Source organism: Tigriopus californicus, chromosome 2 (assembly GCF_007210705.1).
Source record: "Tigriopus californicus strain San Diego chromosome 2, Tcal_SD_v2.1, whole genome shotgun sequence".
Taxonomy (NCBI): Eukaryota; Metazoa; Arthropoda; class Copepoda; order Harpacticoida; family Harpacticidae; genus Tigriopus; species Tigriopus californicus.
The window spans coordinates 7,734,793-7,752,626 of record NC_081441.1 but is presented as its reverse complement, the minus strand read 5'-3'; the positions used below and the strand labels follow the sequence as shown (position 1 = coordinate 7,752,626).

Sequence of the window (17,834 nt, the reverse complement as noted above, 5' to 3'; positions counted from 1 at the left end):
ATTTTGAACCCTGAGACTTACAAGGGGACACCAAAGAGTGACAAGTAGTTTTTTTACACACAATTATAATTGTTCTTATCACCAAAAGATGTTCTTCTTTAGTCAGATTAGATCATGAAAATAAGATAAATTGTTATTTCATCATGCATCATACTTCAAAGCGGACATTAGCAAGAGCTGCAATAAGTTTCTTTATCCCTAGAGCTCAATTGTTGTCTTATCTCTTCTCTTTTGAAATATTTTTGCTATTTTTGAATCTTGTGATTTGGTTTACCTCAATTGTGTAGGGGTGAAAACTTTTCGAAATACAATGCAACTAACCAAAATATTTATGTTTAGTTAAATAAAACAGTGAAATTAACCCATACTTACATTGCGTAAGGATTGGTACTTCGACCTTATACACGCACTGACCATATTAATCATTTTTTATATTTGTACCAGCCAACCCAAAATCTTTTTGGCTAAATCTCCCTTGGAATCCGAGCAGTTCAAGACGAGAAGATTATTCATTTTACTTGACTTTTATTTATATATATATTATTTGATCGACCTACGAATTGGAGTTGGCTGATCTGGCTGATCCTTGAATATAAGGTTGATCAGGAATTTTAGTCAAAAACTTGTCCAAGTCTGACTTAAATCCTGCTACTGGATCAACGCCTACATAAGCCCTACGAATATTTGAGGGCAGCAAATTGAACAATGAAGGATCCCGAGAAAGAAGAGAAGCGGGCTTCATTGTTCGAACTAGCCTGGATTCTCGAGGACTTGAAGGTGCTCTCAAAACGCACAGGGACAAAGCTCATGAATGCTTTTGAAAAAACATTCGAAGAGAAAACAAGTTCGATAGTACCTTCCTATGGGGTGGTACAAATATTTCATCCCGCTTCGCGAATGTGGTTTATCAGCTTTGAAGGGGAAAGTGGCAAAAACCTGTCAAGTCTGTTGTGAAGTACTACGTGGGGAATGTAATGCAAGTTACATTTAGCATAATATTTCCTTCTTTGTTTTTGTCTTACAGTGACTAAATGTACCAATTAAGAGTACACCATGAACGATGGATTTCAAAAATTAGGATGGAAATAAAGTCAGACCATACAAGAATGGCAGCAAAAGGCAAAAAGCACCAGAAACTTTTTGTACCATATTTTTACGGGCTCTGTCACACTTCAATTTGAGTCGCTTTTTATCATATCTTATATCTTCTTACTCTTTTATCCAGTAACAAATATAATGCTTTTTTATACAAATCAGAGTATTTGATCTGAAAACGTGATTTTACAGACAATCGTACATTCATTAGCACAGCTGATGATACTGAAGGAAACAGGCAATTTTGGTCGAGAAAGTAGATGCTGTACATTTGTATTATCTAGTAATTTTGCTATGAAATTTGAATTCGAAGACTATCAATTAAAAAGCAAAGTAATTTGCAGACTTTTGTTTATTTGGTTCTTAGTAAATTTTATCTGTAGCTTCAATAAAACTCTAATAGCGCTACCTATTCATAAAATATGTCTTGTGCACGTTTCAATATCCAGTAAAGAGAGATAAAGAGACAAAGACGTGTTGTGGAAGTAGGAAACTCTTTTATTCGAATCTGCTTCAGATTTTGGAAAACAAGGGATGATTGGAACTGAGAACTTTGCTTACATCATACACCTATGGATCATTTGCAATTTCACGATGGAACAGAGAGACAGCGTTGGATTATCTAATCACAAATGTAATTGATCGACACAAATATTGTCTCAACCAAAAGAAAAAAAAATATGGACTCTTCAAGGCAAAGAGATGTCGATAATGATAGTAGGATTGATGATAATGATATGCCTTGTTCGAGGCGAAGTGAAATTCTGGATTTCCATGATTCAGAAACTTGAGGAAACGGTTTAACAATTACAATTGACGTTGGAGGGTTGCGCAGAATCAAGGCGTGTACCTTTGTTGGAATTCAGGAGGCTGGGGTCAGAATCCAGACTTTCAGACATTTTGTCACATATAATATCAACAAGGCGCTCGAACACAGCCTGCAATGAAAAAAGTCACGTAGTAAATTTGAAAACAGGAGTATGTTTTGATCGAGTATGTTTATTGTTGATTCATAACCCACTCACGCATAAAAAATGGTAAGAGTTTCGGGCATTATAAGATAACAAGATTCAACGTTTTGTAGGCAGAGCGGGCTCCTACTGTGGAAGAAAACTCCTTCAGTGGAACACAACAATCAAACAATGATTGATGCAATTCAGAGGCCTGATCTTTAAAGCTCGTACCTTGGATTTAAGGGTTGGACGTTAACTCGTATGAAAATACACTCGCCCAAGTGGTGAGTAAATGCTCATTCTGGGTAACGTCCAACGCTTAAGTCAGAGGTACGAGCCGTACGAGCGTTTAAAAAACTCGCCTCCCGAGACTGATTCGTTAGCAATAAGGGCCTTACGCTGCATGAAATGCGATTTACGTTCTGGACTTTAGAGGGCGCTTTGTAAGTCAGCCTCTAGCAAATAAAGGGCCGATAGGACCGATTTCTCTTTATTGAATTTAATGTGTTTGAGATGTTTTCGGCTAATTCTATCAAAATCTTATGCATATTTAGTGACCCGGTCACATAATGTCCGGAAAACGAAATCGCTTTCATGGCATGTCACGAGTGGTTTATTTTGCAATCTACCGTGCCTCTTCCCGTTTTGTTTGGGCAGTTTGACGTTGCAAATAAGGGCCCTTATGAAGGATGAGATTGATATCTAATGCTTAAAACACATTCCCGGTCTGATTGGATGTTATAGACTCTCTCAAACCTTACACAATTCGATCCAAGTTGAAAAAGGTAAGTAAGAAGAATAAATTCAATGTAGAACATAAGGGCCTCTTTTAGAGGTTTTGTGTAATCAATAATGAGAACAGGCCCACCTATTTACATCATTTGTTCTTCTTCAAGGCTAACAACCACCTGCAGACACTATGACCTCACAAGTCTGAACAAAGTATCATGAGTCCTTGACAAAACGTCGACGGGAAAACTTACTCTGACGTTAATGTTTTCTTTGGCAGATGTTTCGTAGAATTCCAGCCCCAACGAATCCGCCAACTGTTTTCCACGTTCGAACGAAATTACCCTCTCATCCTCCATGTCACATTTGTTGCCCACGAGGATCACTTGTGCATTGTCCCAGGAATACGTCTTGATTTGCGTGCACCTGTGCAATCGAAGATTCATTAACATCATTCATCATCCAAAATTTTGATCATCTCCTAAAACATTTTGCTACTTACCAGTCGTGAACGCTACTGAATGACTCCTCATTTGTCACATCATACATGAGGATGAAGCCCATAGCTCCACGATAGTAGGCCGTTGTGATGGTTCGATAGCGCTCTTGGCCAGCAGTGTCCTAAGGGAAGATTTCCACATCTTAGGATTAATATGGTCTTATTAAAGAAAGATGAGGCTTTGGAACAGATTGGATCCGTGACACCTTCGTTAGTACAAAGACAATGGTTTTCGCTCCAAACGTTTGGTATACAAGGTCATAGCCTCTTTGAAACCCCTAATCATTGTCTCTTAAAGACATTATTTGTGGTTGAATAAACTTTGCTGGTTTAATTACAAAAGGCCCTAAAGATGTTGGTGCTCCTTCTACTGTGCGTGTGTGGTTTTACCAAACCTTTAGTTGTCAAACTGGCTTTGTCTGAGTGAACCTACATTGCCTTTAGTGAAAAGGTTCCGAAGTTGCAGTTTTGAAACCTTTTATCATGAAGAGGGCTCATTTTGATGATTGAAGTCTTAAACATGATTATCAACAATAATGTACTTCGATCAAAAATCCTGGCTGTGTTCCAACTTTTTACCCATGTTGTTCAAGGTCTGTTTGAAAATTGCTTTGATTAATCATGATCTATTTTATCCTAAGATTAGCGAGAAGCTCATTAGAGGGCATGGTCAGTAATCTCCGACGACCCTTTGACTGAAACATCAACCAGCCAGGGTTGGTAAAAATAAGAAAAACGATAACAACTATCACCCAAAAATACGAATTGGGAAAAACAATATTGACCCTCAAGAAATGAGCGACAAACACATTCTGCATTGGTGAAAGTAAGGAGATACTTGTTGTATCAAATACAGAAGGACAGGCATGAAGACTTGCCAGCAAAAGATCAAGTGGAACGCACTACCTTTCAAATTGGCCCTTTCAGGTCCCTTTGAACATGCATCCAGGCCTCTGGACACAGTTCCTCAGTACATTTCTGGTTTGATCTTAGAGCAAGTGACATTGAAGTCGTATCGAGACCACTAGAGGGAAGAAAGACTCACCCAAATCTGAAGCTTGACCCTCTTATCTTGACGAAACACGGTCTTCACTTTGAAGTCAATGCCAACGGTGGACACAAAAGCGGATGTGAAAGAATCGTCGGCGTATCTGAAGAGGAAGCTTGTTTTACCCACGGATGAGTTGCCAATGATTAAAAGCTTGAACATATAGTCGAAATTCTGGTCTGCGGCGTCTTTTTGCCATGATTGGCCTTGAGATCCCATCTGAAACGAGAAGGAGTCATGATTTACGAGGAGGTCATTTTGGAACTAGTAGTGAGGCACACATATTTCTTAGGATCGCGCTCACTTGGCGACGGTCCCGTGATTACCATCATCATGTTTTCAAGGAATGGAACAAGGTCCCCCCCCTCCTCAACTTTGGTCACTAGATAGATAGATAGCTTAAACTAAAACACTGCTTCGACGATTGTGGCAGATATTGGGAACCTGTTGATGAATCACGATCATATTGTTAGCCCAACAAGTGTCAAGATTGGAATGTGGAACCAACGTCTATGGCTCGAAGGGTCTTGTTGTCTTATTGTTAGACTAACGTCTTCCTTAACGAGGAATCGTGGAATCTGGCAATCGAGAGCGGCGGGAGAAAAGTTAACACAACAGTCAGCCACTAATTGTACCAATGGAAGTAACAACCTCCTAAGCCTTCAAGAAAACTTTGAAAAGCAGAGAACACGGACAGCCTCGTGTATCTGGTCCGCTTATCCTTGGCTCGCCTCCCTTCTGCTTGCCTCCTTCCCTGCTATGCTCGTTGGCCGCCTCCTCAATGACCAAGTGAAGGATGGATCTTCCAGGCGGCAAGGCCGGGAGGATCCTCAGGTTCGGGTACTCACGTTTGTTTCGCTATTGTTCGGTTAACTTGGGGGCAAGGTGAGAGAGGGAGTCTCCACTTGGAGAGGGTTGTACTGGCAGTCAAAACTAAGGTGATGATGGAGTCGAAGGTCCTTTGGGTAGGAGGATGACACGGAGTCAACTGATGGGAGGAACTGCGCCAATAGACTCAGGCTCACTTTCTCATGAGAATCATTCCACGGATAGCAATCGATTAACAAACTTGGCCAGCTTGATAGGGTCACCACATCGAGATGGCTTTGGCAACCGGATGGGAGAAGCTCGGATGCCTTCGATAAGCTCTCTTGAGTCCAAGGTGATGGGGACATGAATTTCGCTCCTGGACTATGTCGTAATTTGGAACCTCAAAAGCAACAGCTGTTAGCTAACCGATTCTCAGGACTGACAACCCCATTCAAGAGGACAGTGAAAAGAACCACCTCCAACGAACGAGGAACAAGTAGCAGAAGAGCCAGGGACGACCCAGAAAGGCCTTGTGGAGAGAGAGAGAGAGAGCGAGAAAGAGGAAGGAGGGACAATTCAGCACGTGTAGCCTGAGTCCCACGGCGGGTTTCCGATTTAAGTCACAGCGCAGGGAGCTAATCCAGACCGGGAGGAGTGGAAGAGAGGAAAGTCTCTCACGCCTCTTCCAACGGCAATCAAAGGGGCTTGGAACAAGCGAGCCTCTACCCGCCAAAATGGAAACTCTGTCGCAAGCACCTTTCGCGCGGTCCCTCCATCTCTCTTTGCATACATAATCTATGTACTAAACACATTTGGAACCGTCAAGTACAACCAGTCTCAACTCAGAGGGAACAGCTGGTGGACGCATTTGGTCCCGATTGGTTCTTTCTGGAAAGCGGTCGAGAGCGAAGCTCACAAGGTCTTAGAATCTCTTCCCCAAGATTGTAGCCATTCGAGCCGTTTTTACACGCTTGCTCCTCTGTTCCCTTCGACATGCCTCTTCTTGCCAGTCAAGCGCATTCTTGTTCCCTGTTGAACAAACAGAAGAGATCCCAAGGACGCCAGCCACCAGGGAGCTTCCAACTCAGAATACGGGAAGGAACCGGAGGAGGAAGAGAAAGAGAGAGAAAAAAGAAAGACAGAAAGAAAGAAATGAGAACTGAAAAAGAGAGGACAGAACCCGCTTTCTCCAACCCGAGAAGAGAACTTGTCGAAACAAGAGGCCTTGGGAGAGGCGCGGGTTCTTCTTGCTCCCTAAAACCAGGCCTAGCTAGCACTCTTAGGCAACTGATAGGAGGATCAAAGAAGAAAAAGCGGACTCAAACATGGGTTCCGTGATCCCTCTCTTGATCCTTACGCCATAAGTGACTTTTGTGCATTACCATGATATACAATGGTATACAAATGTTCTATTCCTCTTCATTTTCGAGAATGCCACGGACTAAAACATCAGAATATCTTGTTTTGACTATGATATTGAGTCTGGTTGCAAGAAATTTGACCACGTAAATAAAGGTACATTAGGATGTTTTTCGGAGCTATCACAATTGAAAGATTGACAAATAACGGAATGAAAAAGGTTTCTCCACACCTATATATCGTCCAATAATTCAATTTTAGGTTTCCATAAGAATGGTCTGAACTTGAGGGCCCTTTCACTAAAAAGTGCCTTCGGATAAAATATTGGATATGTGGTTGCGTATATGACTCACGCTTTTTTGCTTTCTTTCCTTTTCAAGACTTACTGATTCTCCAAATTTGTGTTTCGAAATCGGAAATCACATGTTCCGGTTCTTGGATCCGGAGAAAAATTTCAGGTTCAATAATGGTCAGTATAATTATCTAATTTTATATTTTTTGAGCCCTTACACTAACGCTTAAACATTTATTGCCTACTTCAAAGCTTTGAAAGTAGGCCGTCTCTGAATTATCCGTCAAGACGAGCTACCAAACCGTTGCTTTTCAGGAGAGGAAAGGGCTCATAGTTTCAAAGAAAGGTATTCAAGTTTTATCTTTAAAGTCCAGTTCCTCATGACCTTTGCCAGCTTGTTTGAAAGCTTGAAGCCAAGTTTTTTGTCTGAAATCTTTTGTTATTTTGACATTGATTCATTTGAATAGAAATGCCTACCTTTTCTATCCAAAAAAAGTGGTTGCAGGAACCAGTGAGCACTAGGTTATTATTGATGGTGGTTTGAGTAGATCTGTGATTTCTAATGTCGATATCGTGTTCCAAATCAGTCTTGGGATGAGGACCATCTGACACGGATTTCGGGGAAGACTGTGGATCTGTGGTCTGAATCGGGTCCAAATCAAGGCAGATTCCTTTGGAAGGCGAGCAAGAGTCATTAGAAGCTTTAGATAGATCATTGGATGAACGAGATGCTGTTGTTGATGATGAAGACGAAGAAGACGAGGATGGACGTACTGACGATGCACTTTTTGAGTTTTCGATGACCTCGATTATGCTCTCAGACTTTGATATGATTTGCTTGGCATCGTTGTTGGTCTGAGCATTTTCAGTTGCGTGATTGTTGGACCCTTGTCTTGTTCCTTTCATTTGGTATTCATGATTGCCGTTTTTTGTCTGCTTCGTCACGTCTTGAACCTTGTTTTCGTCGTTTGGCAGCTGATGGTATTCTTCTAAGGACTCATTCTGAGAAGAAGCCTTGGGATCTCTGTCGTGATTGCATTCTATCTGGCCATTGTTGTTATTACTCTTCTTGCCAAGGTCGGCTTCGTCGTCATTGACGACGTTTAATGGCCTTTGATACAAAGTATTTACGGATTCACGCGACTTGTCTTCTTCAGTTGGTCCGTCATTGACTGATCCTCCGGGACCAACGGCCACGCTAGAAGTTATTGCTGCTTGCTTGGGACTTTCTGCAGCTGCTCGATGATCTGCACTGGAATGAGACTCAATTTGAGAAGCCATCTTTACCTGTCCTTCTTCCTTACTCTCTCCTTTGAATGGTAATGAAATTTTATCACATTGTTCCTGTTCTTTCTCCTTCGCCGTGTTGGCTTCTCTTTGGGACTCATCGGATGCACGTTTCTCGGTTGCTCGTTTTCCATCTCTGACTGGAGCGTGCTGCTCAGAGTTCTGTAAGTCTTGAGCACTGTTCCCAATACCCTCGTTGTCTTGAGGACCTGATCCTTGGACAGGATTGGCCAAAGTGGGTCCTTCAGACCCCATGCTGTCGACATTTCTCGAGTCAAGTATTGGATTGGCATGAACAGCATCTCTGGGTGGCGCACTTGATGCCAACTGAGCCATAGTCGTGGCTGATGCTGATGGAACCAATGGAACGTCGGAAGAGGACAACAACAACAGAGTTCCTGAAGAATGGGTGGGATGGAGAGGTGGTGGACTTTTTTTCTGAATGAGATTGAGTTCCGAGGCCCGTCTTGGGGGAATTGGAGGTGGAACCCGTTTGCGGGTGGGTGGAAGGGGCCTTTCGTTGCTGGATTCCATGGTTCAGACGTGTGCAATTTCCAAAATCTATAGTAGCCAGCAAGTTTTGGCAATCGGAGGTCAGTTTTCGGCTTGAGAATGTACCACAAGAACCTTAAAGATGCTCAGGGGATCGGCTTATTTTTCAGAAATTGGACCCCAGAGAAGCGATTGTTCCACCTCATGTTGATTAAGCTCGGGGTCTAATAGTGTCTTTTTACTCCACCTCTTGTAGCACCATAAGAGCCAGTTCTTCGAAGAATCAATTCTCGTGCCTAGAGTTGTTTAGGTACACTTCACAACTTCCCCATTTCATGACGGGAACAATGGCAGACTTTCCCGAGCAAGGCTATTAATGGGGATAATCCCATCGATTCAATCGCCAGCAGAGTTGTTGTCTCGCTCTCTTGTCTATTTCTTATGCTGATAGATAATGCCACGGGAGTAACAAATGGTCAGTACATGTAGGAGGTTGATATTAGAGAAGCCTCACAAATCTCTCTCCCAATGAGAGAGAGCAATCTCTTGTTTGTTTCTTAGAAGCCTTCTGTAGGTGATCGCAGCACTGAACATTTGACCAGATTAAAGGCCAATGCCGAAATCGTGGGAGTCGTACATTAGTTAGAGGCTCTGTGTGTGGAACCAAACACTTCCACTTGCTCGGTTTTACCCAAATTTGGGGCATCAAGGGATTGTCAATTCATGTTGATGCACCGGTGACCATCGAGTTTGAGGCACGTCTTGGCTAATATACGCCAGCACTTCTGGCTTCTCAGACATGATCGCCTCATTAGACTTCAAAGTGTTTCTCATCAAACACCAAAACACCCACACCACTTACCCATGCAATTTGATGAGTGTGTCATAGGCCTGCCACTACTCCACTAGCGACCCAAGACGAGCCCAAGAGTAATTATGTAACACCCTAGCATTATGTGATCCGCCGCACCACAATTGATCTGTTCTTATTCTCACGGCAGTGGCCTCGGAATGCTTCAGCTGCTTTAGACTAGCACTGTGTGTCCTGTCCTTCTATCCTCTTCTGTTCCCTCCTCTTTCTCCTCCTTGTTCCTCGTTCGACTCATTCAGCAATCGTTGGGGTCTTTTTGGTCCACTTGCTTCGACTTCTTTCTCGTCCTCTCGCCTTCTCCATGTTCTCGTCCTCCTCATTGCTGATCTTCCGTTCCTCCGTTCCTCTGTCCTTCATCCCGTCCTTCTTTCCGTCCTTCCTTCCGTCCGTCTTTGAGAGTCGTCCGTTCAATGTAGCACTCTACACCAATCTTTAGGCCTTGCTTCCTCACAGACGCTCGGGAACGAAACTTGGTGGGTAACATACTACAATATCCGACAAGACACTCGTTTAGGTTGGAGATCCTCCTACTGCTCGCTTCTTCTAGCCATTCAACGCCAATCTTCACCCCCCGGTTCCTCTCCGCCCCTAGAGACTGTCAGAGTGTGCCCCTTCACACCGAGGTGATGACTTTCCTCAGACTCCGGCCTTGAAAATGAGCACCAAACGGCCTCTTTCCAATCTCCTCGTGGTTTGCATGACAGTACAAGTAGTAATGCGTGGTGAGGAGTCCTCTTCGGTTCACCCCACTGCTCTGTTCCTGGTTCCTGGTTCTGCATGGGCCGGACTCGTTTGCCGCTCGTCATGCGCTTCTTCAAAGTCAGCTGCTTCAATGGCAAACTGGATGGATCTCAACCACTCCTCGCACTAAATGTGGCAGAAGTTTGCAGCCTGGTCCTCTTTCAAACTGCAAAAGAGCCCTTCTCTAGTTTGCCTCCTTCCTTCGTCTTCCTTCGTCTTCCCTCTACTTCCATCAACCAAGTTCAAAAGGGAAATTAAAAAAGGAGAGATTGGTTAGGAACTGGTTTCTCCTTTTGAGTGCCAATTAGCCCCGGCAACTCATTTTAAAAACATCTCGACTCTAAACTAGGAAAGCAACTTCCAAGGTTGCATTTCTTAGCAATTGATCTTGGCAATCAAGGCTCAAGGCAAAACGGTGAAGGGAATTGTGTAGGCGGGAAAAGTTCGCACGACATCGAATAATTTAGATTAGAACGAATACACGCCTGAAGACTGCATGTGGCACGCCCCAGGCAAGACAGGAAATGAAAGGTAAACCATTTCGTGTTGAATACCCTGCATGTGCACAGCTACGTAGTTTTGAAGCCAAGAATAAGTAATGAACTAATGCGGCTAATTAAATATCGGATAAGTTTTTGTGTTGGTGCGAAGATGAGCGAAAAGTTTATGCTGGAAACAAGTCAAATGGAAAGTTAAATCTATGTTTACAATACAGATACACACTAAAACTCAAAATGAAAAAAAAAACATGACTAAACGACACGCATTTTACCTCCTCCATTTCTTGGCTTATTTTGTTGTCATAGCTGCTAAGGGGATTGAGCCATCCATCAATAATGCGATATCCGATGGCAAGGACTGTTAAGAAGGCAAATGTCGCATTTTGCTTATTTGGTTATCTTGGCCTTCAAGAGCTTTTCTTTTTTCCCCCCATTTTTAACAACACAAATTTTCTCTTATGTTATGACTCCACTTAATGATATGAACAAGGGCCAGCTGGAAATATGTTACAATTTATTTTGCGCAAAAACTTGGCTTTTAGATCGTATTTAAAGGTGAAATACGTCTGTGTAGAAATGCCAATGTACGCTCATGTACGAGTAGGTCAGTTTCGAAATCTCGGCAATCCTTGCTGACACCAAAACGTCGCGAATAAAAAATGTAATTAAGCTGAATTGGTTAAGATTTGATTTTAGTTTCAATAAGATTGATATTGATTTGTTCTAGATACGAAATAGATTTCATTTTTTTGATAACAATGGCTAATCTCATTGAAAAGGTAGTTTCCGATTAAAGAGTTAACTTGAGTTAGGATATGGTAGAAAAGGTCAATTCATATACGTTTTGTCCAATGCAACTGGAAATAATGTGACTGAAACAATCTTTTTACCATTCTTTCTTACAATGCACAACAAGATTTAGCCATTTTGTACCTTTGTGTCCTTCTCCGCTACTACAATTGCTCAGGCGGGTCCATGAAATTAAACATCTTATGCTTTTGATTGCTTTTTCAAAGCTTCTTTACCATGTTTTTGGCCGCTTTTTAGAGCAATTTAAGTGCTCTTATGGCCATATATATTTGCCTTTTATTTAACACCCAACTAATGACTCTTCCTCTGCTTCATTAAAGCCCTCTTATGATTTAGATTATGATAATCTTAAGTAAGTAAGCAAGTGCATGTAAGAAAAACGTGGGGTCAAAAATGTGACTTAATGCTTTAACGTACAGAAGTACATTTAGTCTAGACTCTAATACAGATATTTTTGAATTTGTAATAACACACAATCCAATGCATGTATGAATGTGACATGATGTCAAATGTTGTTGCAGTATTTGAGGCATGATACTTAAATAACCAATAATGCCTTGAATGAATTGAGAGAAAACCCACTCTTACTTTTGTATCTAGAACACAATCAAATGTCAAAGAATGTGGTCCATGTTATCGTTCCTAAGACCTTTATGGCCTACTCATCGAAGGCAAGTAGAAAGCGTCTAACGTGTTCGAGTAGTGAAAAAATAAATAAATGAGGCGAAGACCATTCGTTCTCAGAAAGTCCAAGGATCAAATTAATAGCTCTGGCCAACAACACAATGCATTAAGGGGAAAGCGGCCAAAGAATGTAGGAACTAATGGAACAGGTCAACGGAAGAAAGTGGCAACAAAAACTTGGAATGGAAAATTCCATTTACCTGGCGTTGATTATTTCAGTTACCAAAAACCATCTTGACAACGTACCAACAACTTTATCGCTCTTCTTAGCACTGTACGTACATTAACTTGCCAAGCATTTTTTCAGTATTACGTATTTATCAGTGCTGTCTTCTCATTAAAAATTACCAACAGGTTTCAAGATTGGACGTATCCAATCTTTGGATCTCGACATGTACTATTAGGTACAGTACTTTTGGTGAAAGGCAGAAGAAGGATTCACGTCACTTTATTTGTAAAATATGTACACCAACATTAATGATTGATGCACCCAGACTTAACAACAAGTACGACAAACGATCTTGACATAGAAATGCACTGGATGTTTTTGGTGTCTCATTGTCACGAGAAACTTCACGTAGAAGAGTCTTCTCCGCAACTTTTAAACGAAAGCTTCGAATCTGCTCAAAGCGGTGGTATGATGTGAAGCGACATTGATAGTCTCCAGCCAAAGACAAGCTGGTCACATTGGGTATGATGAAGCCTTTGAGTGGGTGAAAGTCATATTTGTCCCCAAGGAGAGTGTTCTCCTTATACAATGACACATCGAATTGCGGATGAGCCGGAAGACAGGGGATCACTGTGTCTGAACCGAGTGTGGCATTCAGCAAATGTGTGGCACCTTGCTTTCGAGGCGAAGATACCGGATGGTCCTGGTCTTTGACAAATAGGAACAATCTCTCAGTAAGCTTGATGGAACCAAAGCTCGAGCATGCGTATTCTCCAACATGAAGATGACTGAGGTTAGTCAACATCAAAGTGTCGTAGAACCTGAATCGCGAGTAGTCAATGTCCGATTGAAACTGAAGGCCATGGATTTCAGATAAGCTCGAATAAGTCTGAGAGTGTTTCAGGTTCATGAAAGGAACAGGTAAAATAACTCGCTTTTTTAATTTTTTAAAATTATTTTTAAACCTCGAATCTTGGACTCCAGGGTAAAGAAAAAAATTGAAATAACCTTTCGGCCACCCATTTCTTGCCCCATAAGTCCAACTGGATGAGTTATCGTTATGAATAGTATTGAATCTATTGAATCAAAAGTCAGATGTGGAAAAAAATCTTTGGGTTCATCTTTGAAATGCTCAATTCTTTATTTCTGATGACTTCAGTCATATGTCAAAAAGTTTGAATTTGGCTTTGAATTATAGACACTTCCTCCCTTCAACACTCACGTGACCAATCATTTCTTGGCCTGAGACTCTTATCGGGAAGGAAGTTGGTGCACGTCAAAGAAGATTCTCTATCAAAATTTCCTAAAAACTTACTAAAAACTTCCCTTTTCAAAGTTGGTCTCAAAGGTATTGAGAAAAAGAATCTTTCCACTGCCGAGAAGAAAAAGAGGAATCTTCGCAAAAAGACTTGAAATCGAAACCAAATCGAGAACTTTTTATTATTCTCCCTCTCGCCTTTGAAACGTACCACTTGCTTTCCACTCGGTTTTCTCCGTATTTAAGGTTCACGTTTGCCTCCTAAGGGTCGTTCTATCGCCAATCCCATCAAAACTTCAGGGCTTGACATCCACAAGGCTAGAAATTGGTTTTCGTCGTCCTACGACTTTGCTCTCAAATTGAGCTCTCAAGAACCCGGTCTTCAATAAAACATCCCACCCACCCACAACCCACCCACAAACTAACCAAGAGAATGCCGAAGGCTGCTCCTTTCATCGACCTGAGTAAGATTCTTGAGCTCCACATTGCCTTCAAATAGGGGTGCATTCGATCTCCATCTATGAGGCTGGATTGTCATGCAAGTGATGTTTAGATTATCCCCAGACTCGACACTGAACACATTCCTCGTTGGAGTAGAATACTCGGGTAGCCTTCGAAATGATAGACATTGCTCAGGTTGAAAAGCCAATCCAATTCGACGAGACTTCAACAAAGGACCCGAAATCGGATCAAAAGGAACGAATTCACTGCCATTAAAGGTCTGGTTCACTTTGCCCAAGAACTGGTACAATTGATTGGGCAAATAACTCGGATTTTCTGATGGCGACTTCATATCTTCATCACGATCGGCCTTGATGTCAGGGATTTCGCCTTTGGGGCCTAAAAGGCTGAACTCCTCTGCAGTGGAACAACAATGATAAGTCAAGAGAGCAAATATCACCAGAGCTTGCAGCAACATGTCTGCTGCATGCATGCACTCGCTAAAGTATATCTTTCTCTATCCACTTTGCGTAGAATATTGGAACTCGGGCTGGACTGAAATTTCCCACGTTTTCCCCTTCTTCGCACCTTTCACATTTCGTTCCGTTGCTCTAACAAGAAGAACTTCATCGCATAAACAAGCGAGTGTGGGTGAGATTGGAGGGATGGACGAGGAGGACACTGAATGAGCATCTTTCGACAAAGCCTCGAGGATGAGAACTACTCAATGATTGGAAACAATTCACCGATTCGATTCTCTCATCACTCATTCTTCATGCATTTTAAAGAATGTATACCTTACCCAATGGTTCCAAGCATTGGCCTAGCATTGTCTCAAAGTTGCTTCGTCTGGAACGGTTTTGACATGGGCCATGTCCATGGATGAAGTAGTCCGAATTTGAATGGGTCTGGAGATGAGCTAGTAGTAGATAGGTTGACTCTGAACTAGAACTCGTGCAACACGCGGTTCATGCATACACAACTACATGCCTATCCTTTCCAGAGGTGATTTTTCAGATCGGGCTGTCCCGAGATGGAAAAAAAAGTATAAGAGCATTTGAACTACAGGCGATAAGAGTTGACGTAGGATGAAGATGAATTTGAACTTGGTGACAGATATCTCAAATGAATGACCCAACGTTAATTCTTAAGTGGATCTGATGATTTAAGAATTGATTTGACCCGTCCACTCTTTTTGCTCTTACCTAGCTAGATAGCCCTGAGGAATACCGCAGAGCAATTTGCATGAGGCAAAAGCTCGACTTTGGGAAATGATTTATGGGCAACAAAGGTCGGTCAGACACTCTCATTAATTTAGCTTCACTTGACACGACGTAGCCAAAATATCTTGGGTATGTTCTTACGTGATCCTTCAAGAATCCAGCCCGAGCAATGGGAATCACGGCAATTGTTTGATTTCCTCCTCTCATAACACCAGCACTGTAGGTATTGTAAACTTGGTACACTTAGGTGGGACCTCGATTTTGCTTACTGAGAACTCTCGCCAGTATTTTTCTCGCTTCATAGCATTTAGGATCGACTTGTCGTAAATGAGGGCAACCAGGCTGCTATTTGTCATGATACGAGAACGAACGAACGAACGAGCGAACGAACGAGCGAACGAACGCTAGGGACCCTTTATCACCAGGAACACATGTGTTCTCGTCTAATGTATACTGCTTACAGACTTGGCATGGCTTATTCTCTATCCGAGCAATTGATGTTTCAAATCAATAACCAACCAAAGCCGATTGTCCCCGTTTTTCGTCGAGAACTTGTCTCCACTCTCAAGTAAGAAATAAGAGGAGAAAATAAGTTTGTGGACTTCGAGTGGACATCTTAATTATTGATGAACCCAAGTCCTTCTTGACAAGACTAATACACTGAAACAATTTAGATCCCAATGAGGAGGTTCTCCGAAACTCGGAATACCAAATTCATCATTAAGACCGCAAGAGTGCTAACCCAATGCATGTCTCTCTTCAAAAAGGGTTCTTATGCAAAGGAGTTAAAGCCAGGCGACAAGGCCACGAAGACACATTCATCGAACAAGTGATCCCAAAGAGGAAAAAAAAACATCTGCACTCGCTTTCTCCATGGAACTCAAATGAGTCATTATATATTACTGAGCGAAGAGAGCAAGAAAGATTACTTACTCCGCTTTCATTCAGCGACGAACGATCAAGATAAGATTGTGGTCGTGTGAGAACACTCAAGGTGTTGGTGGCTTACCTTGTCAGAGGTTCCATTGCCTAAGGAGGGTTGACGGCCATTGGGAATAGTCATCTCGTTCCTTTGGATCACAGAGGTAGTCTTGATTCCACTGACTTGAGAGAGAGGAGAGAGTCGATCGTGGTCTTGGTCTAATTGATGCTGAGTACCTCCTGGTGCCTCGAGTTTTTCGCAGTCGCTGGCGGTCTCGTCGGTGGTGGTTCCTGCTTCTTCTTCGACGATGTTCTTGGAGGAGCCAAGAAGGGGATGCTGGCCTTTATAGTTTCTTCTGATCAATTGACCGATTATTGTTAACATTCGTTTCCCACCAGCAATGAGGCGTCCTCGTCACGGCTCAAGAAATTATTATTTTACTGAATTGACGCAAGCAACTACACTTAAATGTGTTGTGGGTGTTTTAATGACCTAAAATTGCCGCTTAAACCGTGTGAACAAGGAGGATTAAAAATTGTTTCACAATGGGGATATTCTCAGAGAAAGGGGCCAAGTGAATTTGGCGAAAGCGGGAAAGAGCGAGGGAAAAATATCGTTTGCCTACAATCCTCATGAATAATCTGTCCCCTCTAATACCCAATGACTTATAACTTAAAAAGATAATTTAGTTTTTTCGTTAAAAAAAGGAAAGTGAAACAGCAAATTTGGTTCAACCATATGCCAAGCAGTGATGGATCAAGTGAAATAAAAATGAGACGAACATGTGCTATTCAATAAAAAAAAAAAAGAAAGGAGATTGTACATACCAAGGCCAGGTCCTCCTGCAGCAATATTTCAAAGTTCAAGTAAAAAAAAATGTGGCATGTATCATTTAAAACTGATAGGTCAAGCTTTCAAATTTAACGCTTTTAAGTCAAAAAGTTCTCGTAAACAAAATGTCTAAATTTGGCATTTTGTAATATTCCAATCCACCCGTATCCAATTGCTGCTATGCTCCTAAGAACACATTTTAAGAAACATTTGAACATATAATCCCTGGTGAAACGAACGTTAAGAAGGTACGGCTCCTTAGAGAGATCCGCTTCAGATCGTTTCGGTCCAAAGCAGAGGGAGGCGGGACCCGACCTGGGCGTGGCGAGTCTCCTCGGATCTGTGAGATGGCTCCAACTCCCGATCTCGATAGCACTGGAGACCGTCCAGTCGCTGGGAACTGACGGCTAATATGCGGCGGTGGGGCTCGATAAACCCGTCCACGAATGAAGGGAGGTCGGCGGGAAGGCGGTGGGCGAGTGCCCCGGACCAAAGGCACGATTTTACTCGAAGTGGAGTCGGAAAGTTGGCTACTTTCACTCGTAGTGGACATAGTAGGATCCGGGTCGTGAAGAATAGGCCATAGCCAAGAAACTGTCAACTGGTCAAAGGAATCCAAAGAGCCCAACTGAGATCAGATTTAGGCCCTCGCTAGTACGATTGCCAGCACTTAAGGCCGAACTTTGAATAATTTGGGAACACTTGTGATTGAACGTCGGAAAGGACACTTGTACAGGGAGGTACATGGGTGTTTTATGAAAGATTGGGATTGTGTTTGTGGCTTGGGAAGGAAGAGGGGGGAGAGCGAGAAAGCACCTCT

General features: G+C 42.3%; 2 protein-coding genes across 7 annotated transcripts; both read right to left on the bottom strand.

Annotated features, from left to right (window-relative positions):
- Positions 1 to 1,572: 1,572 nt before the first annotated feature.
- LOC131877246 (ras-related protein Rab-3-like) lies at positions 1,573 to 17,735 on the bottom strand. 6 transcript variants are annotated; one of them, XM_059222865.1, is made up of 6 exons: positions 17,254 to 17,735; positions 16,271 to 16,538; positions 4,322 to 4,543; positions 3,280 to 3,398; positions 3,032 to 3,203; positions 1,573 to 2,033 (listed from the first exon to the last, which is right to left on the bottom strand). In XM_059222865.1, the coding sequence occupies exons 1-6, from the start codon at positions 17,565 to 17,567 to the stop codon at positions 1,896 to 1,898; spliced, it is 1,233 nt and encodes a 410-aa protein (XP_059078848.1). In that variant the 5' UTR covers positions 17,568 to 17,735; the 3' UTR covers positions 1,573 to 1,895. The 6 variants fall into 6 exon arrangements, with proteins under 6 accessions (XP_059078848.1, XP_059078850.1, XP_059078849.1 ...); XM_059222867.1 differs by having other exon boundaries at positions 17,330 to 17,471; XM_059222866.1 differs by having other exon boundaries at positions 16,271 to 16,535; positions 17,330 to 17,470.
- LOC131877251 (uncharacterized) lies at positions 12,603 to 15,136 on the bottom strand. The gene is made up of 2 exons (XM_059222873.1): positions 14,058 to 15,136; positions 12,603 to 13,228 (listed from the first exon to the last, which is right to left on the bottom strand). Exons 1-2 carry the CDS (start codon positions 14,529 to 14,531, stop codon positions 12,614 to 12,616), a joined length of 1,089 nt encoding a protein of 362 aa, XP_059078856.1. The 5' UTR covers positions 14,532 to 15,136; the 3' UTR covers positions 12,603 to 12,613.
- Positions 17,736 to 17,834: the final 99 nt, after the last annotated feature.